This window comes from Enhydra lutris, unplaced genomic scaffold (assembly GCF_002288905.1).
Source record: "Enhydra lutris kenyoni isolate GAN:26980312 unplaced genomic scaffold, ASM228890v2 scaffoldscaffold3, whole genome shotgun sequence".
NCBI classification, from domain to species: domain Eukaryota; kingdom Metazoa; phylum Chordata; class Mammalia; order Carnivora; family Mustelidae; genus Enhydra; species Enhydra lutris.
The window spans coordinates 17,836,536-17,857,865 of NW_019154087.1; the positions used below are offsets into that span (position 1 = coordinate 17,836,536).

The window sequence follows — 21,330 nt, forward strand, 5'->3', positions numbered from 1 at the left end:
AAATGAGAACTGAAAAGGGATACTCCTGCCCCGTGGGCCTTGCTGCCTTAGGAATCCCTGGTTACTCTCTCCTCATTTCCTCCCAGCCCCCAAGTCCCTGTTTTTTATTTACTAACGATTCCAAAACTAAATATAAATCTTCTCCTTTTGCATAACAAAAACAAACCTTTTATGAGGGCAAAGACAAACTCTGTTCATCTCAGTGTTTAATACGGTGTTGGGGCGTATAGCATATTCATCACCAAATAAAAACTACAAGGAAAGGAGGGATTTGTGTCCTTTTTGGCTTCAAATCTATGTCATTGCTTTAGTAATCGTATCTCCTAAAATCAGAGATTAAGTGGTAAGGAAGAAGAAATCACTGTTGCCACATGTAACACTTGTACATTTTATTTAATTAAATCAGCCATTGTACACATTGCAGCTATGTATTGTTAGTGTTGTATTTTTTTTCCATTAACTAATACATGCCCTCATAGATATATTCAATTAGTGTTATCACCATGGGAACAAGATGCTGATTCATCAACTGAAAATTCACTTCTTCTCACAGTATTCAAGTTTTTTGATTACACAGCAAAAATCAAAAATCAAAAAAAGGTGAATAACCATTATGTTGTTTCACAGACGTCATCTGCACTGCAAAGAACACAACAGAAATGCTTTTCTTGAGCTCCAGTGAAGGTTTTGACAAGAGGGCCATGGTGTGTCTCAAAAAGTTTCACCATTGAGCCTCTCTCATTTTGGCTGCCAAAGAAAGCTTTATTTCCTATCCGACTGCCAGAAAGTGCTAGCATTTGAGGCTTTAAGAGATTTGGCTTGTGGGAAACCTCCCTCCCAGGAAATTTTCTCCCTTGGCAACATTACTTGAAATGATGAAGTGCCATTGTTTGTCACATTTGTTTTTGACTTTCGGAGCAATGAGTCATTTTTGCACAACAGGAAAAGACCAGATAGAATTGGAAAATGTTCAATCCCTGGAGGATAGACTTTTTTTTAAAATTTCATCTTCATTGAATATACTTTTCTTTAACAAATAACTGATTCGAAATGTATACTGTTTATATGAATATATTTGTGAATATATATATATGTTAAAATGCTACACAGCTTCAACCACTAGAGGAATAAGGAATAGGACATGGAAATCACTCAGATGATTAAAGTTCCTTGTCTGAAACAAACAAAAAAGTGCACAAATGCACTTAAGAGTTTCCAAGGGAGTTTGGATTTCAAATAAATAAATCAAAAATTTTAACCAAAACCAAATTTGTAAGGATTTCTCAACCTTGTCTGCAAGCTAAAAAACAGACCCAGCAGAAGAGTGAAAAGTGCTTGCTCAGGGTCAAAAGAATGAAAACCATCAGTGTGATTAGAAGAGGAGTTTTGACTGTGGTTTCGATTTTTAAATGCTACATGCAGGTATTGGAGAAGATATAAACCCAGAGGGGGGAAAGAAAACCACTCCAACACGGTGAAGGAGTTTAACCTTTTGCGTAGGGGGTAAATCTTGTTTCCAATGGATTATCTACAGTGCAGTGGCCAGGAGAAAGTACCACCAATAAGACAGCGTGGTTTGCTAAAGCAGCAATGAAAACTGGAAAACTACAGTAGTTATAGCTTTTAAAATACCCTGCCAATGTGTCCAAAATCTAAAAGACCTGAAGATGCTAGAATGCCACAGGATGTGGTGGCTAGCCGCTGAATACCTCACTGTTTCTTTCCTTTTGCCTTCTGCTCCCCTTCTCCCCTCCCTCGTGTGGCCGTTGGGGAATCATAAACCAAGGCTGGCCAGCACCAGCAGTAAGTGCTTAGTTAGGATAGTCCTTGAGGTTATTAACCATCTTTTACTAGGAGCAACGGCTACTCTGGAAGTTCTAAGGACGTGGTAGGTCTGAAGGGCTGCTTTTGCAGTCAAACTGTATTATCACTTGATTGTGTTAGCAATATGGTAATTGACCATTGTTCAGCAATTTCTAGAGGCCTTTTATTCCATGATGCCCAGTGTAGTTATGATAGGCAGTGGTTTTAATTTTAGTATGTTGTTCATCTGAGCATTTGAGCTATATACATGGTACAAGGATATCCCTCGGAAGGACTCCCGGACATCATCACTTGAAGAGGTCTGTAGGTGAAGTTCTTCTGATCGATGGATTTTCGTGGAGCTTGTGTAGGAGCAAAGAACGATGGAGGTGGCCAGTTCCCAGTTTAGCACAGACACAACAAAGTAGTGGATACAGCATCCAGACTGAAGGATGCTATCTTTGGTCACAAATCAGCTTACAGTTAAAGAGGACGGGGAAAAACTGAAACAGAATGCGGTGTGTATTTGCTAAAAGTGGAAGTGTCAGGGTATCCCATTAGGCTAGGGAGGTCACTCTGCTAATGAAACGGGAAGTTGCATATTGAGTGAATGCGTGGTTTCTGGTGTGAGGACTGGGCAGCCCCTCATTTGGCCTCTTGCTTCGAGTCCTCCTTGCAGAAATGCCGAAGGAGTTGCTGGAGGTCGCGCTGGAGGTCATCTTGGTCTAGTGCTTCTGGTACATCCTCCAGGTGCTCCAAGTAAATGCGTTTTCCATGCTGGTCCTTCACCACAGCCCTCTTCTGTGTGCTGGCTTTACTCATTGTTGTCCTGGAGGAAAGCAGACAAGAGAGAATTATGCTTTCTTCACTGAAACACAGCCACCATCTTTGGAATGGGGGTAACCATGACATGAAAGCACTTTACTGTCCTACCTATGGATACTTCCACACTAGCCATCTTTCCACATCTTTCTTTTAAATGTGGCCTCTCCTGTCTGACATGAGTCATGAAATGTTCTAAAGTCTTTTGGAATAAAGAAGGTTTTTTAAAACCTTAAGAACTATTTCAAGTAACTAAAACCATGCTTTAATAGGATTCTCTCCAAGAGTAACTGTATAATCATTCTTGTTTTGCTAAGGTGCCCTGATTTGGGTGGCGTAGTTGGTGGGGCATCAAACTCTCCATTTTGGCTCAGGTTGTGATCTTGGAGTTGTGGGACTGAGCCCCGCATTGGGCTCTGCACTCAGGAGGGATCTGTTTGAGAATTTCTCTCCTTCCTTCTGCCTCTTCCACTCATGCTCTCTCTTTCTAAAATAAACAAATAAATCTTAAAAAAAGAAAGAAAGAAAGAAAGAGCTCGACTCCTCCTGAAACAGGGATTCCATATGTACTTTTTGACAGGCTGAGAAAAATACTTTTTGATTTCTTAAAACATCTTAGCGGGGGGCGCCTGGGTGGCTCAGTGGGTTAAGGCCTCTGCCTGTGGCTCAGGTCACGATCCTAGAGTCCTGGGATCGAGCCCCACATCGGGCTCTCTGCTCGGCGGGAAGCCTGCTTCCTCCTCTCTCCCTCTGCCTGCCTGTCTGCCTACTTGAGATCTCTGTCTGTCAAATAAATAAAATCTTTAAAAACAAAACAAAACAAAAACCAACAACAACAACAAAAAAAACATCTTAGCTGCCAGCTTAATCTTTAGAGTTGCATCCTGTTCTAGGAAAACTTTTCCATGAGCTATAGATCTTTAAAAACTGGAATCTTATTCTGTCAACCTAGAGGAAGGTGACTGCCAATGAGAGATGAGGGTCTGCCCAGGTGTCAAAACTTCATCTAGAGATGGTGGGGAAGACAGAGGAAAGAGAAAAAACACCGAGAGACAAATTCTTTCTCCATCTGCTCAGATCTCCATGGACTTTGCCCATTTTTGGTCTTCTATGCCATTGAAGAGTTTGCTGCTTTCTTCGCTCCCTCCTAACTAGTGATTCCTTGACAAAAGGGGCTCTGATGTACTGTGATATTTTGTACTACCATTTTCCTGCATCCCTACTTGAAAATGATTATGCTGTAATCTGTACACCCTCTCTTCTTCTCACTACTTCTAAATATAATTATTCATTCCGTTACTATGTGGTGAACATTTTTATGTGCCAGGCACTATTATTAAAATGAATAAGGATAATGAGTCTCAGAGACTTTAAGCAATGCTTCAAATATAAAATAACATAGTTAGTATGAAGCAGGGCCAAGACTCAAAGGTTCCAGAGCCTGAATCTATAACCATGATGTTACACATCTTCACTGAAAACCATGGAAGAAATGAGCAGTGTTTGTGACTTTACCCAGCATTTTTCTTACTGATTCCTAGTGTTAAGGAGCTGGAAGTTCTGCCCTTACCATTATTCTACCTTTTAACACTGCCATGCATTGAAGATCATCCTGATTTTTTTTTTAAGACTTCTATTAGCCAAAATACTTTCAACCTTCTTTTGAGCATCTTTGTTTCCTTCTTCCTTCTTCTCGCATGTTCTCTTCTTCTCTCCCTTCCTTCAAACTTCTCTCCTTTCCTTCAACACCACACAAGTTATTTTGTTTTGTTTTGCTTTAAAGATTTTATTTATTTATTTGACAGACAGAGATCACAAGTAGGCAGAGAGGCAGGCAGAGAGAGAGGAAGGGAAGCAGGCTCCCCGCCGAGCAGAGAGCCTGATGCGGGGCTCAATTCCAGGACGCTAGGATTGTGACCTGAGCCGAAGGCAGAGGCTTTAACCCACTGAGCCACCCAGGCGCCCCTCACATGAGTTATTTTGTATCTGAAAGCAAACTTAAATTTGTTCCTTTTTAAAAAAATTTATTTATTTTAGAGAAAGAGAGAGCTAGGGTAAAGGCAAAGGGAGAAAGAGTCCTCCAGCAGATTCCCCAGTGAGCATGGAGCCCAATGTGAAGCTTGATCCCAGGACCCTGACATCATGATCTGAGTCAGATGCTTAACCGACTGAGCCACCCAGGCACACCAAATTTGTTCCTCTTGATAACAAGATCAAATTTGGTTCCAGTGATTGAAATTAGATTTCTAACTATTCAGCCCTCATAATTTTCATCTCCCAAAAGGCAAATATCCGATTATTTCTGCCAAGAGCTAAAGAAGCCTTCATTGCACTGGTGGTGGTGGTTGGCAGGTGGGGGCAGGTAGGGGGGTGGGGGAGTGATAAGTTCCTGTCATAGGCAAACTCTGGTATTTTGTGCAGATATGTGTAGATGAATGTGTTTGTGAGTACGCACATGCATATAACTCAAGCAGTGGAATGAATCTACTCATGTATATGGGGGGGCAGTGGGTATGATAAAAAGTCTTCAGCAACATTCAGGATAAACGTGTTATACATGACAAATACAGTTCTGGAACTAAATAGCTATAGAATTTAATTGAGTTGTCTGTATCCCTGGCTTCAAATTCACCAGCTGTAACTGAGATGACTGAGACCTTTGGATTAACTGGTCCCTAAATGTAGTCCAATTTAAAGAGCTCATGATGCTGGGGTGTGCGCATGGTTTATGTGGTTTTGTCTGAGTAACTGAATAACAGACTTAAAAGTTCAGAGTACAAAAAGCACTTTATCCTTAATTTACATAGCATTTTTAAAGTTCTCTGAGCAATTACACTCTTCAATTCTTAGCTGCTGCTGCTGTTCACATGGGACTGGAGGGCGGAATTGTGACAGAACCTTTAATTCACTGTTCCTAATTATTATGTTCTACGGGCTAAAAATAGCTTTGTAGAGTACTATAAATGACAATCTTTTTCTTCTTTACAATGAAGGGGAAAGCACAATAGTAACTTAAGTTTCCATTGTGCCTTTTCACTGCGAAGCTGAGAGCACATCATTAGCATGGTGCTGCTAGAGGACCTGAGAGAAGGGCCAGGAGATGAGGCAAGAGGCAAGGGTGCTCGAGTTCATACATCAAATAGGTGATAGGGACAGGCTGACCAGGGAGTTTCACAGCTGGCCCCCTTTCTTAGGCACAAAAGTGAGGTGCTGACTGCTTTTATGGCACTTTCTAAACTTAGTAGAGTTCCTGATTTCAGCATTGCTAGGTACATTCAGGTTTGGGGATGTCAAACTCATGCTCATGTTATTTGCCACTCACATGCGGGATCATGAAACAGCTTATAGCTTTTGGAGGGAGGTTTTAAAAAAAAATTTTTTTTTTTTTTAGAAACCCAAAGCATGTACCATGCAGTTATGATTTGCTAAGACTGAACTGAAAGTAGCTGGTCACAAGATTAATTTGCGAGTAGCTGATTAGATTCCTCCTCATATGAGCTCCAAGTCTATCAACACGATGGAGGATCCCAGCCAGGCGGCCTCAGCGAAATGGACGCCTTGCTAAAACCCAGGGAGTGACTGTGACAACTGGTGTCTCGTTCTCCTCAAGCCTTGCTATTACTTTCAAAGCATCCAGAGGACGCTACAGGCATGACCTGACAGATCTACCACTTGACAAAAGTGTACGATGCAGAGAGAGTTGGAAGTTCCCAAGGGATGTTAGGGTATATGTAGGGGCTGTTTTTATTTTCTTAAAATTGGGGAAAAACTCCAGGTGTTAGTTGGCAAAGCATAACCCCATGCTACCCCAAACCTTTTAATGACTGATCCATCCTCTTTCAGGATTTCATCCTCTACTAAACTGGGGAAGTGCACTTTCATGTGGCTACCTGTGTAAGTCAAAGCCTAAAGAAAAAAGAAGACAGGACAAAACCCATCGTAAACCAAAGACTTAAAAAGAATCTATTCCGGTGCTTAATTGATAATGAGTATAAAAAGCTATACTTGAAAGGGTAAATAAAAACAATCTCGGGATCAAATAAAAGAATTGAGTTTTATCTAAATTCCTCCCATTTGTGAGGGACATGTACTACAATGCTTCATAGATGCTGGTAAATAACGTCTGTACTGCCAACTTCTGATTTGCTCCTCACCTCACCCCTTCTTTTCCCAGTGGAGACTCTACCGATAAATATGATTAGAGGCAAAACAAGCAACAAAGGAATAAGACCCAAAGTGTACAACTCACACAATTCATCTTCTGATTATCCAAGGTCAAGATACTTTCCTTAAAAGTATTTAAATAAGGTATGCCTTTCATACCTCAATGCATTCATATATAATCTCAGCACATATTGTGGGTAAAGAAGAGGACACATGTGTAACACTTAACTTCAAAAGGGCTCAATAGCAAAAAGTGTTTTGTAGATATTTGCATAGGTCCACAATCCCTTAGTCAAACCCTTGGGGCCAGATGTGTTTCAGAACCCAGAATTTTTTCTTTTTGGATTTTAGAAAGGTAATATGATACATACACTGTATGTTCCAATACCACAGAAGGGGCTGGGGCAGTATCCTGTAATCAAACTCACACGTGTATCAACAGAAAACCATATGAATATTCACTCTACGGAGGACTAAAACTCCTTCCAAGTCCTAATAGCTCTGTATCAGTTCATATTAAATTCTGCCACCAAATTAACTCACTACTAAGCTACAAAATTTGTTTCAGTTTTCAGAATTTTTGAATTTTTGAATCCTAGTAAAGGTCTGTTGGTCACCGTGGACCCATTTCCTAGTTCCTGAAAATCAGAACTTAAATAATCATAAATACTTATTTTATTTCTAGGTTTAAAATAAAACTGAATCTTCTTTAATGTCAATCTTCAGAAATATTTGAGAATATTAGTAAAGATAATTTGCAACCTATTTATTTCTTTTTCTTACTAACTGGGAAGTTACTTCTGGGACTTCCTAGCAAGATGTACAATCATGACCTAATTCCAGAGATTCTGATTCTGATTCAGCTGAAGAGAATTCTGGTCATCTAGATTTTTAAAAGTATTTAAGAAGACACTGATGAACACCACAAGTTGTGGAAACATTACCTCCCTGTACAAGTTATTCACACAGGAATTCTACTCTCTTGAATTTTTCTGCACCTTTCCATGAATACACATATGGAATGACATGATGATAACCATTTTCTTTTTAAACACAAAGCAAACATAAAACATACATACACCACACAAAAACATGAAAGTGATAATGCTTCTATACCTCTTCAAAGTCATCTTTGGCTGAAGGAAGATCGGTGGCTAAACTAGAATCACCCAGATGTTTCTCCATCCTCTCTCCATGTACCATAGTTGTTTTAACAACTTTGCTGACTCTACGGCCTTCCACTGGTTCAGCCTGAAATTGTGAGGTACTGGACAAAATGCTGGGCTCAGACAAAGTTACCTAATGAATGAAGGACACATGATACATGGTTTCTGACTGCCACAATGTCACAGTGATGAATTCTTTCATATAAAAAAAAAAACAAATAAAAAACCCCAAAACCCTACAATGATATATACCGGTCTTCCAGAAAACAGTATTTTGGAAAAGAGAAGCAGTTACAAAAAGAAAGAAAAAGCCTGTAATCCACTGGTGATGCTTCTGTGGAAGACTCTACGTACACAGCACCAAACTCATGAGTCACCTGAACGAAAACCCATCAGGAAGTATTGTAAATAAGAAACCAATTGCTCAGTGCAATGCAGACATAACAGCCTGTTGATAAACTCTCTCCTCCATGTTTAAATGGTTTTGACATTATGAAGATAAAACTAATCCCCATAGGAGAAACTCTCAAAGATATGAGAAACCAAAAAAATAGATTTCTGGAAAAACTTTGTGCCTGATAATAACATTTTGAGGATGTGGATGAATGCAAAACAGTGAGGGTGTCACAAATTATACGTCAAAGAGAGTCAATGTTTCTCAAAGAGAGTAGAATGGAAAGAAAGGAAACTAGAGGTCAGGGAATTTCTGGACCCTGACTTTAGTGACTCTGAAATGCACAAGTTTAAATATCAAATATTTATCAACAGGGCCCTACAGAGGCTGCCACGCTGTCCATGGAACAAGCGCCACAACGCAATTGTAAGGGACTTTCCGTGACATACTTCTTGCCAGCCAACGGAACTCTGGTCTTTTAAAATTTGACTTTTGGATTTCTATTGTTATGTACACAACCATGAACTGAACAGAAAACAGAAATAAGAAAGACCAAACAGAGATCATGAATACAATGGCTACAAATCTCCTCGATGGTTATTTTAAAATGCCACAAAATCATGAAGAAAAAAATGAATGTACAACTGAAAGTAGGGTGCCATGTAATGGGGAGTAGTGGGGCCAATGTGGGTAAACAATGTCATCCACCTCTTCTGACTCTATTTCACACTTGTCCATAAAATCACGTTTGAGAATCAGATGTTCTTACCTCTGACTGTTCGGTGTCACTCTTTAATACAATGCGTTTCAAGACTTTGGAATAGCTATCTCCTTCCTCAATGCTGATGGGTCCCTGGTGTGTTCCCTGCATCGTAACCTCCTCTTTCTCTGTGCCATCAGAGGACACATACCGCCTAATGACTTTCCTAGTGACCTGAAAGATATTTTATTCATGGATCTTGTTTTTTGAGGAACTGTACTGGGGGACTGATAAGTTTTAAGCAGGAGGTTTGAAATCAGTCACATTAGGACAGTACCTTCTTGACCACAGTATGTCCATGCTCATCAATGTATTCTTCTTCTGTGACTGTTTCCGGGGGTATGTCAGGCATATCATCTCCCTAAACGGTTGAGAGAAAAGGGTCACTTCTGTGTTTGGCACTGATTCTGGGAAACTCTTCCCAAGGGCTTATAATGGGAGCCATGTTAGAAAATGAAGGAAGCTACTGAGAAGCACTGCTGAGATGCCAAGTCCTGTCAAGTAGTATGTTTAAAGGAAAGAAAGAAAGAAAGAAAAAAAGGCGGGTGATAACATGCTTAGGCGAACTGGACCAAAGTTAGGTGTACAACAAAGACACAAATAAAAACGGACAAGCGAGGTGAGGTGGGCAGAACGGAAGAAGCGCTCTCACTCTTGCTGTTTGCTCTCTCGAGGTGGGCTGCCAAAGTCATCACCACTGCATTGTTTTTTTTTAACAAACCAAACTTAGGAGAGTTAGGATCTGCTTTTGAATGGCCATGCACTCCCTGAAGAGCATGCCGAGCCCTCATTGCTCCAGGTCTACCACTCTCTAAGGGTTATGGGGACAGAAGTGTCCCGGACGTGCAGTAACATAACAGCTATTACCTGAATAATCACTCGTCGGTGGACAACCCTGGTAGTTACCATCGCCTCCTCATCTGAGCTGGCCTCCAGCTCACCTAATTCCTCTGTTAGCTCCTGGTGGAAGCATGGAAGCATGGTTTTGTTTAACACACTAAGGAATGTCTTCACTACTGGTTTCTGCTTTAGTTCACACTTGTTTTCTGAAAGTCTCATTCCTGGAGGCTTTGGTGGAAAAGCCAGCAGGGCAAACAGGTGTGTATAAGAAAATAGATTTTTTTGTTCAATGAATGAAAAAAAAATTATGGAATTCTGAAAGCTGTCTGAGTGCCCATCTGTCAAAATCTGTCAGAAGAAATGTGCAGCTTGTCCACATCACTGCTTGGACTTAAACTCCTGATAAAACCGCCAGATGTAAACACAGAACTCAAGCAACACAAAAAAACATTTATAAACCACTGACACTTGGGCTTTAGGCTTGGAATGATTAACCCACAGGTATAGAAATAACTTAAGCTTGTAGCAGAACTTTCTGCAAAAAGCCACAATTTCCTAGTAGCTGTTATCTAGCCAGTGGAGCATCTCCCTGGCAACAAAAAAGGCAGCCTATGAATACTAGACTCATTTTGCAGAGAAGTTAAGACGGACTGGCCAGTCTGATGTTATGGGTCTGGCCCAGTGTCAGAGATGGAGCTGAAGACATAATTTTAGATTAGAACACGTATCTCGGGAGCAGTCTATCAAATCGCTCTTTCCTAATAGGATGATTTTGTTTGTTTTTTAACGAAGACTCAATGAAATGTTTTTGACGTATTTTTAAATACTTGATATATTTCTACATGCTTTTCTGCGAAAGGAAGATATGTAAAATTTTAAGCAAATTATACTTTAAAAACATTCAGGAATCTGCCACCTAGAAATACGATCAGCACAAAAAGTGACTGAAATTGGATCCTCAAGATAAGGTCATGAGAAGTTAAGAGTCAAAATAGGAAGCATCACAGAGGTAACTGGACCATTTATTCATTAAAAATAAATGGAACAGACCTGTGTAAAGTGGAATACAGAAGGACTTATCAAAATTTATTTATGTGCATTGAAAAAAATAAATGAATTACGCAGATAATTGTTTGAAATCTATACTTCATTTAGCCACTGGATTCGTAGGCTAAATTTCATTAACTTCTAAGTCCAGATAGCATCTTTGAAACACTTTTACTAGAATTCATTTGAGCCAAGAACTTGGGAGATGAATAATTCTGTGCAAAAGTAAACTTAAAATAAAATTCCATTCATGGGATGAATTTATTATTTAAGGTAACTGCCAAAATTGGGACACAGTTCTCATTTGCCTGAACCTCTCCTAATTAGTCATGATTTTAGACAAATCCTGCTAGCAGATGTCATCCTCATAGTGAACCAAAATAAATGTAGGCCTTAAGCCCGCAGATAAGTTGTATCACTTGTTTCCCCAAAAAGTTTCAGTTCTTTTATATAACTCATTCTTTACTACTGAGACATATATTAATGCTTTAAAAACACTTTGAGGTAGAAAATGTTTTTGAATTCCGAAAGGAAAAATATATAATTTAATTTATATTAAATTACATTTAATGCAAACAGATTCTGGGTCCTCCTTCCCTCCCTGAGAGTCATTTTGATTCAGGAGCTCTGAGGAGGGCTCAAACCCCCGCCATTAATGCTGAGGGATATGAACAGTTTAGAATTCATTTTGAGAAGAAATGGTTTAAATGAATTTCTTAAGATGGTCTCCACCCTTCTTCACAATATCAAAACTCACATAAGGACAAAGGAAACAGTGTGACGTCAACTCTTGCCCCTGTCAGGGATTCCGACTTTCTGAATCAGCAGTAAGTTTATGTACCATGTCCCTTTTCAAAGTCCTTCTTAAAACAGACATAAGGAGATCTATTTTGGAAATAATCTTTCCTTTAACGAGAAAAACTTGTTTCAGGAGGTAAACCCCACGGGACAGTCACAGTCTGCCTGCTCATCGTTTGATGGCACAGGCAGATCTAACCAGAGTCTGGCTCCCACAAGTTGCCGTGGCTGGCATCTACCTGAGGCCCTGTGAATCCCTCCCACTAGACTGCCCCCCTGTGGTTATCAATTTTGAAAAGCTCTATCGGGTATCTTGTTTCATCACAGTGTTCATTTTCCTTAGCAAAAGGTTTTTCAGTTGTAAAATTACGGCTCGTGGTCAAATAGCTAGAATTGGAATGTGTATCATTTTTTTTCTAGATTCTCTGGTCCCAGGTTTTAAAAGGGATTGAGGAGTTCACATGACCCAGGTTAATTTTTTTCAGGGAAAAAAATAAGCCAGCAGAGAAATGGAAACTGGGGAAGGTTTGTAGCTTTGCTTCCTGTGGGCAAGGAAAACGAGGAGATTCTTACCTTATGGAAAGCTTCATCTTCATCGAGCCTTTCAAGATCCTGGGGCTGGTCATTAGTGGACTCCACAATCACCAGGCTGGTTTTCTGAGAACTCTCCTCCCCATGTTCTGGGGCTTCTTCAGGTTCTTGTATGATGGGAGAGTCTCCCCGCTCACTAGATGTTGGGGTCTGGAGGTATGGCCTCTCCTCCTCAGGAGGGGTCCTAATTTCCTCAGGGGTCTTGCTGGGAGAGCCAGATACAGCCGTGGCCTTTTGAGTCTCTGACACTTCTGTCCCTGGGGTTGTCACACTGAAATGGAAAAGCCAAGCTATACCAGAAGAGTATACACATTCTTCCTACTCCCAAAGCAAGAGAATTAGAAGGAAAATGGAATTTATCTTCATGGTCCATGGAAGTTAAAATAAGTTTTGTAAATGTGGCCAAGAAATGAAATTTGAATAAAAATCATATGTAAGATATCGTATAGAGTTACAGATCATCGATCTAGCATTGACTGGGAAAGATGTATTCTAAAGATAAAAATTATCCCAAAATGTATTACCATTTCCTAATCCCTACAAAGTATATAAATTATAATTTCATATTTTCTTTGATATCTCAAAGGGATCTTGAAGATTTGAGGAGGTTTATATAAAAAAGTTCTGTAGATAATAAGGCTTTCGAGACAAGAATCAAAGTTTGGGAAAAAAAATTTTTAAGAACCAATGTATAAACCCCATGTTAATATCTCTATCATAACTGTAAATAGAGAGAGAGTCTTATTATATCTCTGGAAAACTGTATTACTTGATGGAGAGACCTAGTTAAAACTTTTTCTACTGATATAATTTGGAGTTACTCCAAGGCAATCTTTGTAATCTCATCTTCTAAGAAAGAGAATTTTCTGCTTTTTCTGTTTAACTTATTGCAAATTTCTGTCGCTCCACAGATATTAAGTGCCCAAAGTGCCTCTCTGATATGCCCTCTTTGCTTCCCACCTTTTTCTTTTTTTTTCCTCTTTTCTTTCTGCTCTCCCCTAAAATCTAAAGGTGGTTGGCAGGTGGTGGCTCAGTGGGAAAAGGGATGATTTTCTTACCCATTTCACCCTCTTCTCAAGTTCCAGTGACCCCAGCACAAAGCTCACTTAATGACAAGAGCAATGCTATGATGCAAGCTCCTGACACACTATTCTCAGATTTCAGGGCTGGGGATGCATTTGCCTTTTGCAAGATCTGTTTTCTTTCTCTAAATAGCAAGTGCCGTTCAAACAACTCTCTTTCTCCTTCGCTTCTAGAAAGGCCAGAACTTGAGTTCTGAGCTGCCTGCTCCGTAGTTGTTTCCTCTAGCCAGAAGCTCTCTGGAAAACTTCTCTTTATTCCCACTCCGACCACACCCCACCTTATTTTAACGGCCTTTCATTCTGTGTGCATCATCTGTGCTGTGTTTCCAATTCTACTCTTAGCCACCCTACCACCTTGGAGAAACACACCGATGGCTGTTTCCCCTACACTCACTGTCCACGCTCTGAACAAGCTATGGGACAACTGGCACAAACCAGAGCATTTCAGTCCTGTCTGAGGGGCAGGCCTCTTACAAGCAATAAGAATGAGGTCCACATGAAATTGTATAGTTGAAACAATGCTTTCACGGGCACATCCTTGACCTGTGACCCTATGAGATGAATATTGTGCATATTACTCTAACTTAGAGATGTGAAAACAGAACCCAAAAGGGCTTTGGGACCTGCCCAAGGTCACAGAACTGGAAGTTGGTGCAAACAGGCCTCCCGCACAATTCTGTCACAATTCTGTCTCAGATCGTTTGCTCTTTGTCTATAGTTCTGGCCCTTGTTATTGGTGGGGTTCTTTGCAAACTATCTGGAAATAATTCACAGCAGTATATGCCTGGCACTCCTGTCACACTGGCTTGTTCCCTGGAATTACATATGACAGGCTTTTCTTTTGAAACTCACAAGTACTCCTGCTGACACTCGAGAGAGGACTCTTCAGGCAGGTCTTGCATTTTCCCTGAGAAATCCTGTTGGGCTGGCTCCCTGTGAGTCTGGGGAAAGAGATCTGTGGCTGAGCTGTCCCCCTCCACTTTGGGGATGCAATCCTGAAAAGTGGAATAACCGACAGAAATGTCTTCCTCTGAGACAATGGGAGGGTGCTCGCAGGACTCGCTCTCTTTAGAAGCAGCTCGCTCCTCTTTCTGCTTGTGCTGTGTGGTGCATAGGTCCTCCTGAAGGGCTGAGAACCCTGCGGGGCACAACAATTTTAATTCAGTATTTAATTGCAGCTCACTTATATTAAAGAGGTAAATATTAAAGAGTAACAATAGGTAATACATTCTAAATACTGATTATGCCTCGGGCACTGTTCTAGGTGCTTTGGAAGTATTGACTTGTATTAACAACGCTCTGGGGTGAGAACCCTTTTCACGCAGCGTCTCTCAAGCCAGGCTAAGGAATTTTACTATATCCTGAAAAATTTTTGGCAGAGGTATGACTGACGTGCATCTACTTACTTATTCACTCAACAGATCTATATTGAGTATCAACTACGTAGTAGGTGCTGTTTAGATGTTAGACATATAGCAATGAACAAGTCCTCACTGAACTTTTATTTCTGCAGATATAAATTTATGATATATTTTAGAAGAAAAAGAAACCAGGGTAAAAGGACAGTGCAGATAGGGCTAGTGTTTTAGATAGATTGGTCAGGAAAGAGTCCTGTTAGGAGACGATTTTGAGCAGAGGCCTGAAGTAAGTGAGAGAAACAGGTATTGAGGTATTGATGCTCTGAGAGAACAGTCCACTAGAGTGGAGGTAACAAAAAGTAGCAGAGCCCCACAGCCTGAGAACATGTAGGGTGCCCAGGGAACTGCAGGGAGCCCAGGTCTCTGGGTTTTATGGAAAAGGAGAGAGATGGGAGATAGGACAAGCTTTCACTGAACAGTAACACACACCATTACTGAAATCTAGAAAAAGAAGCTACAGAAAGAAACTGAGGAAGAGTAGCCAGTAAAATAGGGGGAAAAAAACATGGAAGGAGGGTATCATGGAAAATGAATGAAGAAAATATTTTAAGAAGAGATTAATTTTTTGGTCAAATATTACTAAGGGGCATATGAGGTGAAGACTGAAAAATTACTCACTGTATTTGGCAATGAGGAAATAACTGGTTAGTTTTATGAGACTGTTTTCTGTTGGGTGGCTATGACAAAAGACTGACTGGCATGGATTCTAGAGACAGCTCTAAAAAGAACTGGAAGACATGAGGCAGATAGAGGAAGTTTGGACTTTTATTTTTGGAGAGATTTTCTATAAAATAAATGGAGAAACAGAACAGGGAGGAATATGGGATGAAAGGAGTTGCTTTGTTTTGCTTTGAAGATGGGCTCAATTAAGGCATGTTTTAGTGCTGTTGAGCATGGTCTAGTTGTAGAATGCCACAGAGGACAACTATAGCAGTGAGGTCCTTAACTGGATAAAAAGGGATGGGATCCAGAAAAAAAAGAAGAGATGATGGTTTTAGCAAAGCAAAGACGTTTTACAGCAGAGAGAAGGCAGAGTACAGGCATTGAGATGCACTTAGGTTGGTAGATTTGTGAAAGAAATGGACATTTCCTTCAGATGATTCTCATTTTTTCTAAGAAATATGAAGCATGGTCATCAGCTTTGAATAAGGAGAAGAGAAATGCTGGAAGCTGGAAAGGAGAGGAAAATTCTTGGTATAAAATAGAGATGAGGGGCGCCTGGGTGGCTCAGTGGGTTAAGCCTCTGCCTTCGGCTCAGGTCATGATCCCAGGGTCCTGGGATCGAGCCCCACATCAGGCTCTCTGCTCAGTGGGGAGCCTGCTTCCTCCTCTCTCTCTGCCTGCCTCTCTGCCTACTTGTGATCTCTGTCTGTCAAATTAATAAATAAAATCTTAAAAAAAAAAATAGAGATGAGAGGGAAGAAGAAAGAGAGTGAGTGAGCATGTGAATAAATGAGAATGAGAATGTGAATAAATGAGTACTGACAAGATGGCAGAGCCAATGGCTGGAGGTCCCAGTGGGTCTGAAGAAATGTTGGTGTGGAAGCAAAAGGGGAAGTAAATGTAATGCTTCAAGTTAGGACACTGGAGTAGTAAAGTCAGTGGTGATGATATAGTCTTGGTTGTGAGCACTGAAATGGGTAGCTAATGTAGAGTAACAGACACAAGTATCAGAAGCCATCAAGGAACTGAGACAAGGGAAATGGACAGGTCATCCATGTTGTTATGAACTGAGTGATTGTATCCCCTTAAAATTCATATGATGAAACCCTAATCCCAATGTGATAATATCTGGTGGTGGTGCCTTTGGGCTGTAATTGGGTCATGAGGGTAGAGCCCTCAGGAACAGGATTAGTGCCCTTATAAGAAGAGGCCAAAGAGCTAGCTAGGTCTCTTTCCCCCATGTGTGGACATAGCAAGAAGACAGCCATCTGCGACCCAAAGGACAGTCCTCACCAGAACCTGACTATGCTGTCATCCTGATCTCTGACTTCCATTCTCTAGAATGGTGAGAAATAAATTTCTCCCGCTTAAGCCACCGAGTTCATGGCATTTTGTTATAGCAGTCCCAACTGATTAGGACAATGGTGAAATAACAAAGAATGAGCAGTATGGGTACCTATAAAATGTGAAAAATGTGTGATCACCAAAGTCCACAGACCGCCCTCTAAAAAAAGGGAAGATGTGGTCCAGTTGCCCAAATTAACCACAGATACAACACCCACCCACACCCACAAACTGTCTGACCTTCACTATGATCCAGTGCAATTGTCTGTTCGATTTCTGCATAGCTATGACTGATGCGCTCCTGGAGAGGCTCTGTGCTGGCCTCCATGAGATGAACGATATCCATTCGGTTGATCTTAGTGAGGCATTCAATGAGACTGGTATCTGGGATAGTAGAGAAAACTCATTTATTACTTTTGAGGGGTAAGAACTGTTTTTAAGATCTCTTTCATTTAGTTGTCTTACTAAGATTTTGATATTTGTACAGGAAACAACCAAAGCTTAATTAAAGGTCTTTATAAAAAATAAGCAAACAGAAAAGATACATGCATAGAAAGGTGGGAAAGCATTAGGCATAAGCTCTAAAATAGAATTGCCAGATATTACATGGGACACACTGTCAAATTTGAATTTCAGATAAAACAAATAATTATAAAGTATAAATATATCCCAAATATTGCATGGAGGGTACCGCGACTAAAAAACTATTTGTTGACCCTCTGAAATGTAACTGGGCGTCCTCTAGTTTCATTTGCCAAATCTGGCAATCCTACCTAGGAGAATGGCATGAGTGGGAAAGGCAAATGTAGACTGGCTATAAATAAGGGAGCTTTCTAGGTGATCTTCAGAGAGACATTAAAGGAAGTAGCAAATTTAGACTAGCTGAAGAATGAGATGAAGTAATTGTCTTTATCACTTCTCATTTGATTTGATGTGGTCAGAATATTATATGCAAATCATTATAAAGAATATCTACGTGACATCTTTCCCTCAATTAAGTTATTTAAGAGTAAAGGAAGTAGGAACTGAAGGCAATGCACTACCAGTAAAACAATGACAAAGGAACAGTGTCCACTCTCAATATTTAGACAATTTTAGGTCTTTAGTAACATTTCTATTAGCAGCCAGGGTTTCCCCTAAATTGACATTGTTCATGGGAATATAGTGTAAGAACTGTTATGCAAGATGCGTATTTTAGAAATGTCATAGCTTGCTCTCATTTGCTTACGGCAGTATTTCAGATTGATGGCATTCGTTATTTTATTGTTTTACTGAATTTAAATGAAAGGGCTTGTTGAGCAAGACTTAGAGCTCAACCTTTCGCCTAATGCTTTTCACATAGAGCTCCCCACCTACCTGTAGCCTGCCTCCCATCCCTTTCCAGCCAGTACTTCAATAGTGCATGGCTCTGGTCTTGCAGGGAGTTAGGGTTCTCAATTCGGATTTGATGAATCTGCTCCTCAGTGAAATCCAGTTCTCTTGCTAATTCTAGAAAAGAAAATATTACTCCATAAATACCAGAACTTCAGCGTCTCCACACCTGGCTCTGTGATTTTGTAAATGATGCGTTCTTTCTATTGCCGTAATAGTGTTCGTTTTCTCCCCCTGTGCATTAGAAGTGACTCTCAAGATGACTTTGTTTTTCTGTCCCTAACTGTGGAGGTTCTCCTTAAAACTAGGTATGGAATTCGGCTGGCTTTCTGCTCAGCAGGGAGCCTGCTTCCCTTCCTCTCTCTCTCTGCCTGTCTCTCTACCTACTTGTGATCTCTGTCAAATGAATAAATAAAAAATCTTAAAAAAAAAAAACAACTAGGTATGGAGTTGATCACATTCACAGTGGAAACACTACATTTGAGGCAACGGATGATAAAACGTGCCTAATTCAGGCCCATTTAATTCCAAAATGCAGACTGGACCGTTAATACAGGCTTATACTCTTAACCAAGATAATGGAAAATAAATTACTGAAAACAGGAGTAACAGACTTTCTCACTTTTAATCATCATTAAATAATGTTTTAAGTACTGTAAATCCTATTTCTGGATATTTGGATAAAGGCTGGCTGTGGTTATATTACATTGGTTGGATAAACTTTCTTTAATTTGATGTCACTTGAATAAAAGCTCTGGGAAGCATTAATTGACCTAAGGAAAAAGCCACAAAATTTTCCTTTAAAGTCTACCATTAACATAGTAGATGGACACTTATACACTGTGGTGTGTATGTGTCTGTGTGCAAATAAGTACTCTTTGGATGGCAATCAGCAAATATCTTTCAGAATTAAAAACATACATACCCTTTATTCAGATATTCAATTCTACTTCTAGTAACATGCCCTATAGAGATTCTCATGAAAATACATCAATGCACTACGATATTTGTCATTAACAGGAAACAACCTAGATGTCCAGCAATAAAGGCCACTGATAAAATTATGACACTATCACACAGTAAAACTAAATAGCGTTTCTGAGAATGAGATAGATATTTCTATGCTGATGGAATATTTACAAGGAATATTATTGACAGAAATTGTGCTTATTTTAAAATACTAAACCTAGATGGTGGTACTGCATATTTTTTTCCTGAATACATAAGAAAGTGGAAGCAGTTACTTTTTTTTTTTTTTTAAGATTTTATTTATTTGACAGAGAGAGAGATCACAAGTAGAGAGAGAGAGGAGGAAGCAGGCTCCCCACCTAGCAGAGAGCCTGGTGTGGGACTCAATCCCAGGACCTTTAGAGCATGACCTGAGCTGAAGGCAGAGGCTTAACCACTGAACCACCCAGGCAGCCCAAGCAGTTACTTTTGAGGTATGAAGCTAGAAGACCAGAGGCAGGTATGAAAAACTTCTTTACACTTTCAATTTTCTACCATCCTGTATGGTTGTGGGGTTTGAATTTTCAACAAGTACATAGATATTACATTTTATGCACAAACATACACATACTTAAGAAACAAAATAAATAATTCCGGATGTCACCTATTTAATTAGTCAATCAAGGATATTTTGATGTCCTTCCTTCCCCCTAAATCCCTCAATTTAAAAAAAAACGTGATCAGTATTTAACAAGTACTTAAATGTGTAAAAGTGAGGAAATGACTATTCTTTCTGCCCTGTTATTAATTATCTTTGTTAAGGGTCTTAGGGATTTCTATTCATATTGATTTTACAATTCATTTTCTTTTAATAATTTTACATACATTGCAATTTTTATACTTAAATATCCTATTTCTCAGAAAATTAGTGAAACATCTTATTTCTGTGTATTTCAACAAGCAACCAAAGCAAATTTAGTACTGTTCACAATGAAGATATCTGATATAAGGTATCTAAAATAAAGAGACCTGGGTTAAATCTCCAACTAAATTTTGTGACAACTGCATCTAACAATGACTCTGAAACACAGTAATCCCCTCAAAATTTGGATATCCATGGCTCCCAGTAGAGGAGAGTAACATTTGGTATATTCTCAAAATCCCCCAATTTAAAGGTCGATTTTTCTAAATTCCAGAGATAACAGAAGGCCTGCCTAGATTTTCTAGTTCAGAGTTTATTGTTCTTTTCACTATTCCATGTGGTCTCACCCAAGGAAACAAATACTTTTTCATTGTTAATGACACTTGGCTGATGCAATTGTGTTTCTTAAACGAAGCAACATTTGTTGAAAAAATAAGTCACACTAATTTTACCTGTCCAGCTGAAGCCAAGATGATCAGCAATATAAGCCAGCCTTTCCTCGATCCGTTCCTGCTCATCCTGTTGATCTACAGAAGGTCAAAAACAGAATGGCCAAAGGTTGTCTACGACAGGAGAGCAACCACAGTACTGATCATCCAAAGAAAGGAAGTCACTTGTCCAAATATTTGATAATAGCACAAATTAGCTATTATATTTCAAATCATTTTAAATTGTGTGTTTGTCTGATTTCTGGAATGGAATGGGGAATCAATTTAATTATAAATCATGAAAACCAACTGCTTCCATATCTCTTTAATCAAGACTAGTCACTGGACATATTATAAAAGTTGTTGATTTCTAGTAATCTTAGGACTTTCTTTTTAAATTATCTGAGCAAATACTGCCCACCAGAAGACAGTTGTCTTGTTCATCAAAAACTAGAAAAATCATAAATAGGATGCCGAAGTAGAGTAACTGGTTAGGACCTCCTATTATTGCCTGTGGCAGCATAGATCACTTTCGGGTTATGTCTGAAAGAAATCACATCCAAGATTTATAAGAGACATAGATCATGAGTTAATCAGGCCATCCTGTTTTTTTGTTTGTTGTTTTTTGTTTTTGTTTTTGTTTTCAGTCTGGCCAGAGAAATTTTCCTTGGTCCTGGTGACCCTGGAAGAAGGAAGGATAAAAGCATATATACTTGTGTCTGTTGTATCAATAGGTATAGATGTCTTTTGTGTGAAATTTCTGTCTGCT

General features: G+C 39.6%; 1 protein-coding gene across 1 annotated transcript in view; it reads right to left on the reverse strand.

Moving 5' to 3' along the window:
* Positions 1-374: 374 nt before the first annotated feature.
* The window catches only part of LOC111152577 (ankyrin 2), a 326,153-nt gene continuing 305,197 nt past the window's right edge, over positions 375-21,330 (reverse strand). Inside the window, exons 39-47 of the mRNA XM_022511070.1 lie at positions 20,586-20,660; positions 18,249-18,380; positions 17,133-17,276; positions 14,320-14,605; positions 12,368-12,656; positions 9,387-9,470; positions 9,119-9,283; positions 7,906-8,088; positions 375-2,632 (exon numbers count right to left, since the gene is read on the reverse strand). Coding sequence (XP_022366778.1) covers positions 2,618-2,632; positions 7,906-8,088; positions 9,119-9,283; positions 9,387-9,470; positions 12,368-12,656; positions 14,320-14,605; positions 17,133-17,276; positions 18,249-18,380; positions 20,586-20,660 — 1,373 coding nt within the window. The 3' untranslated portion in view covers positions 375-2,617. The remainder of the gene's footprint in view (positions 2,633-7,905; positions 8,089-9,118; positions 9,284-9,386; positions 9,471-12,367; positions 12,657-14,319; positions 14,606-17,132; positions 17,277-18,248; positions 18,381-20,585; positions 20,661-21,330) is intronic.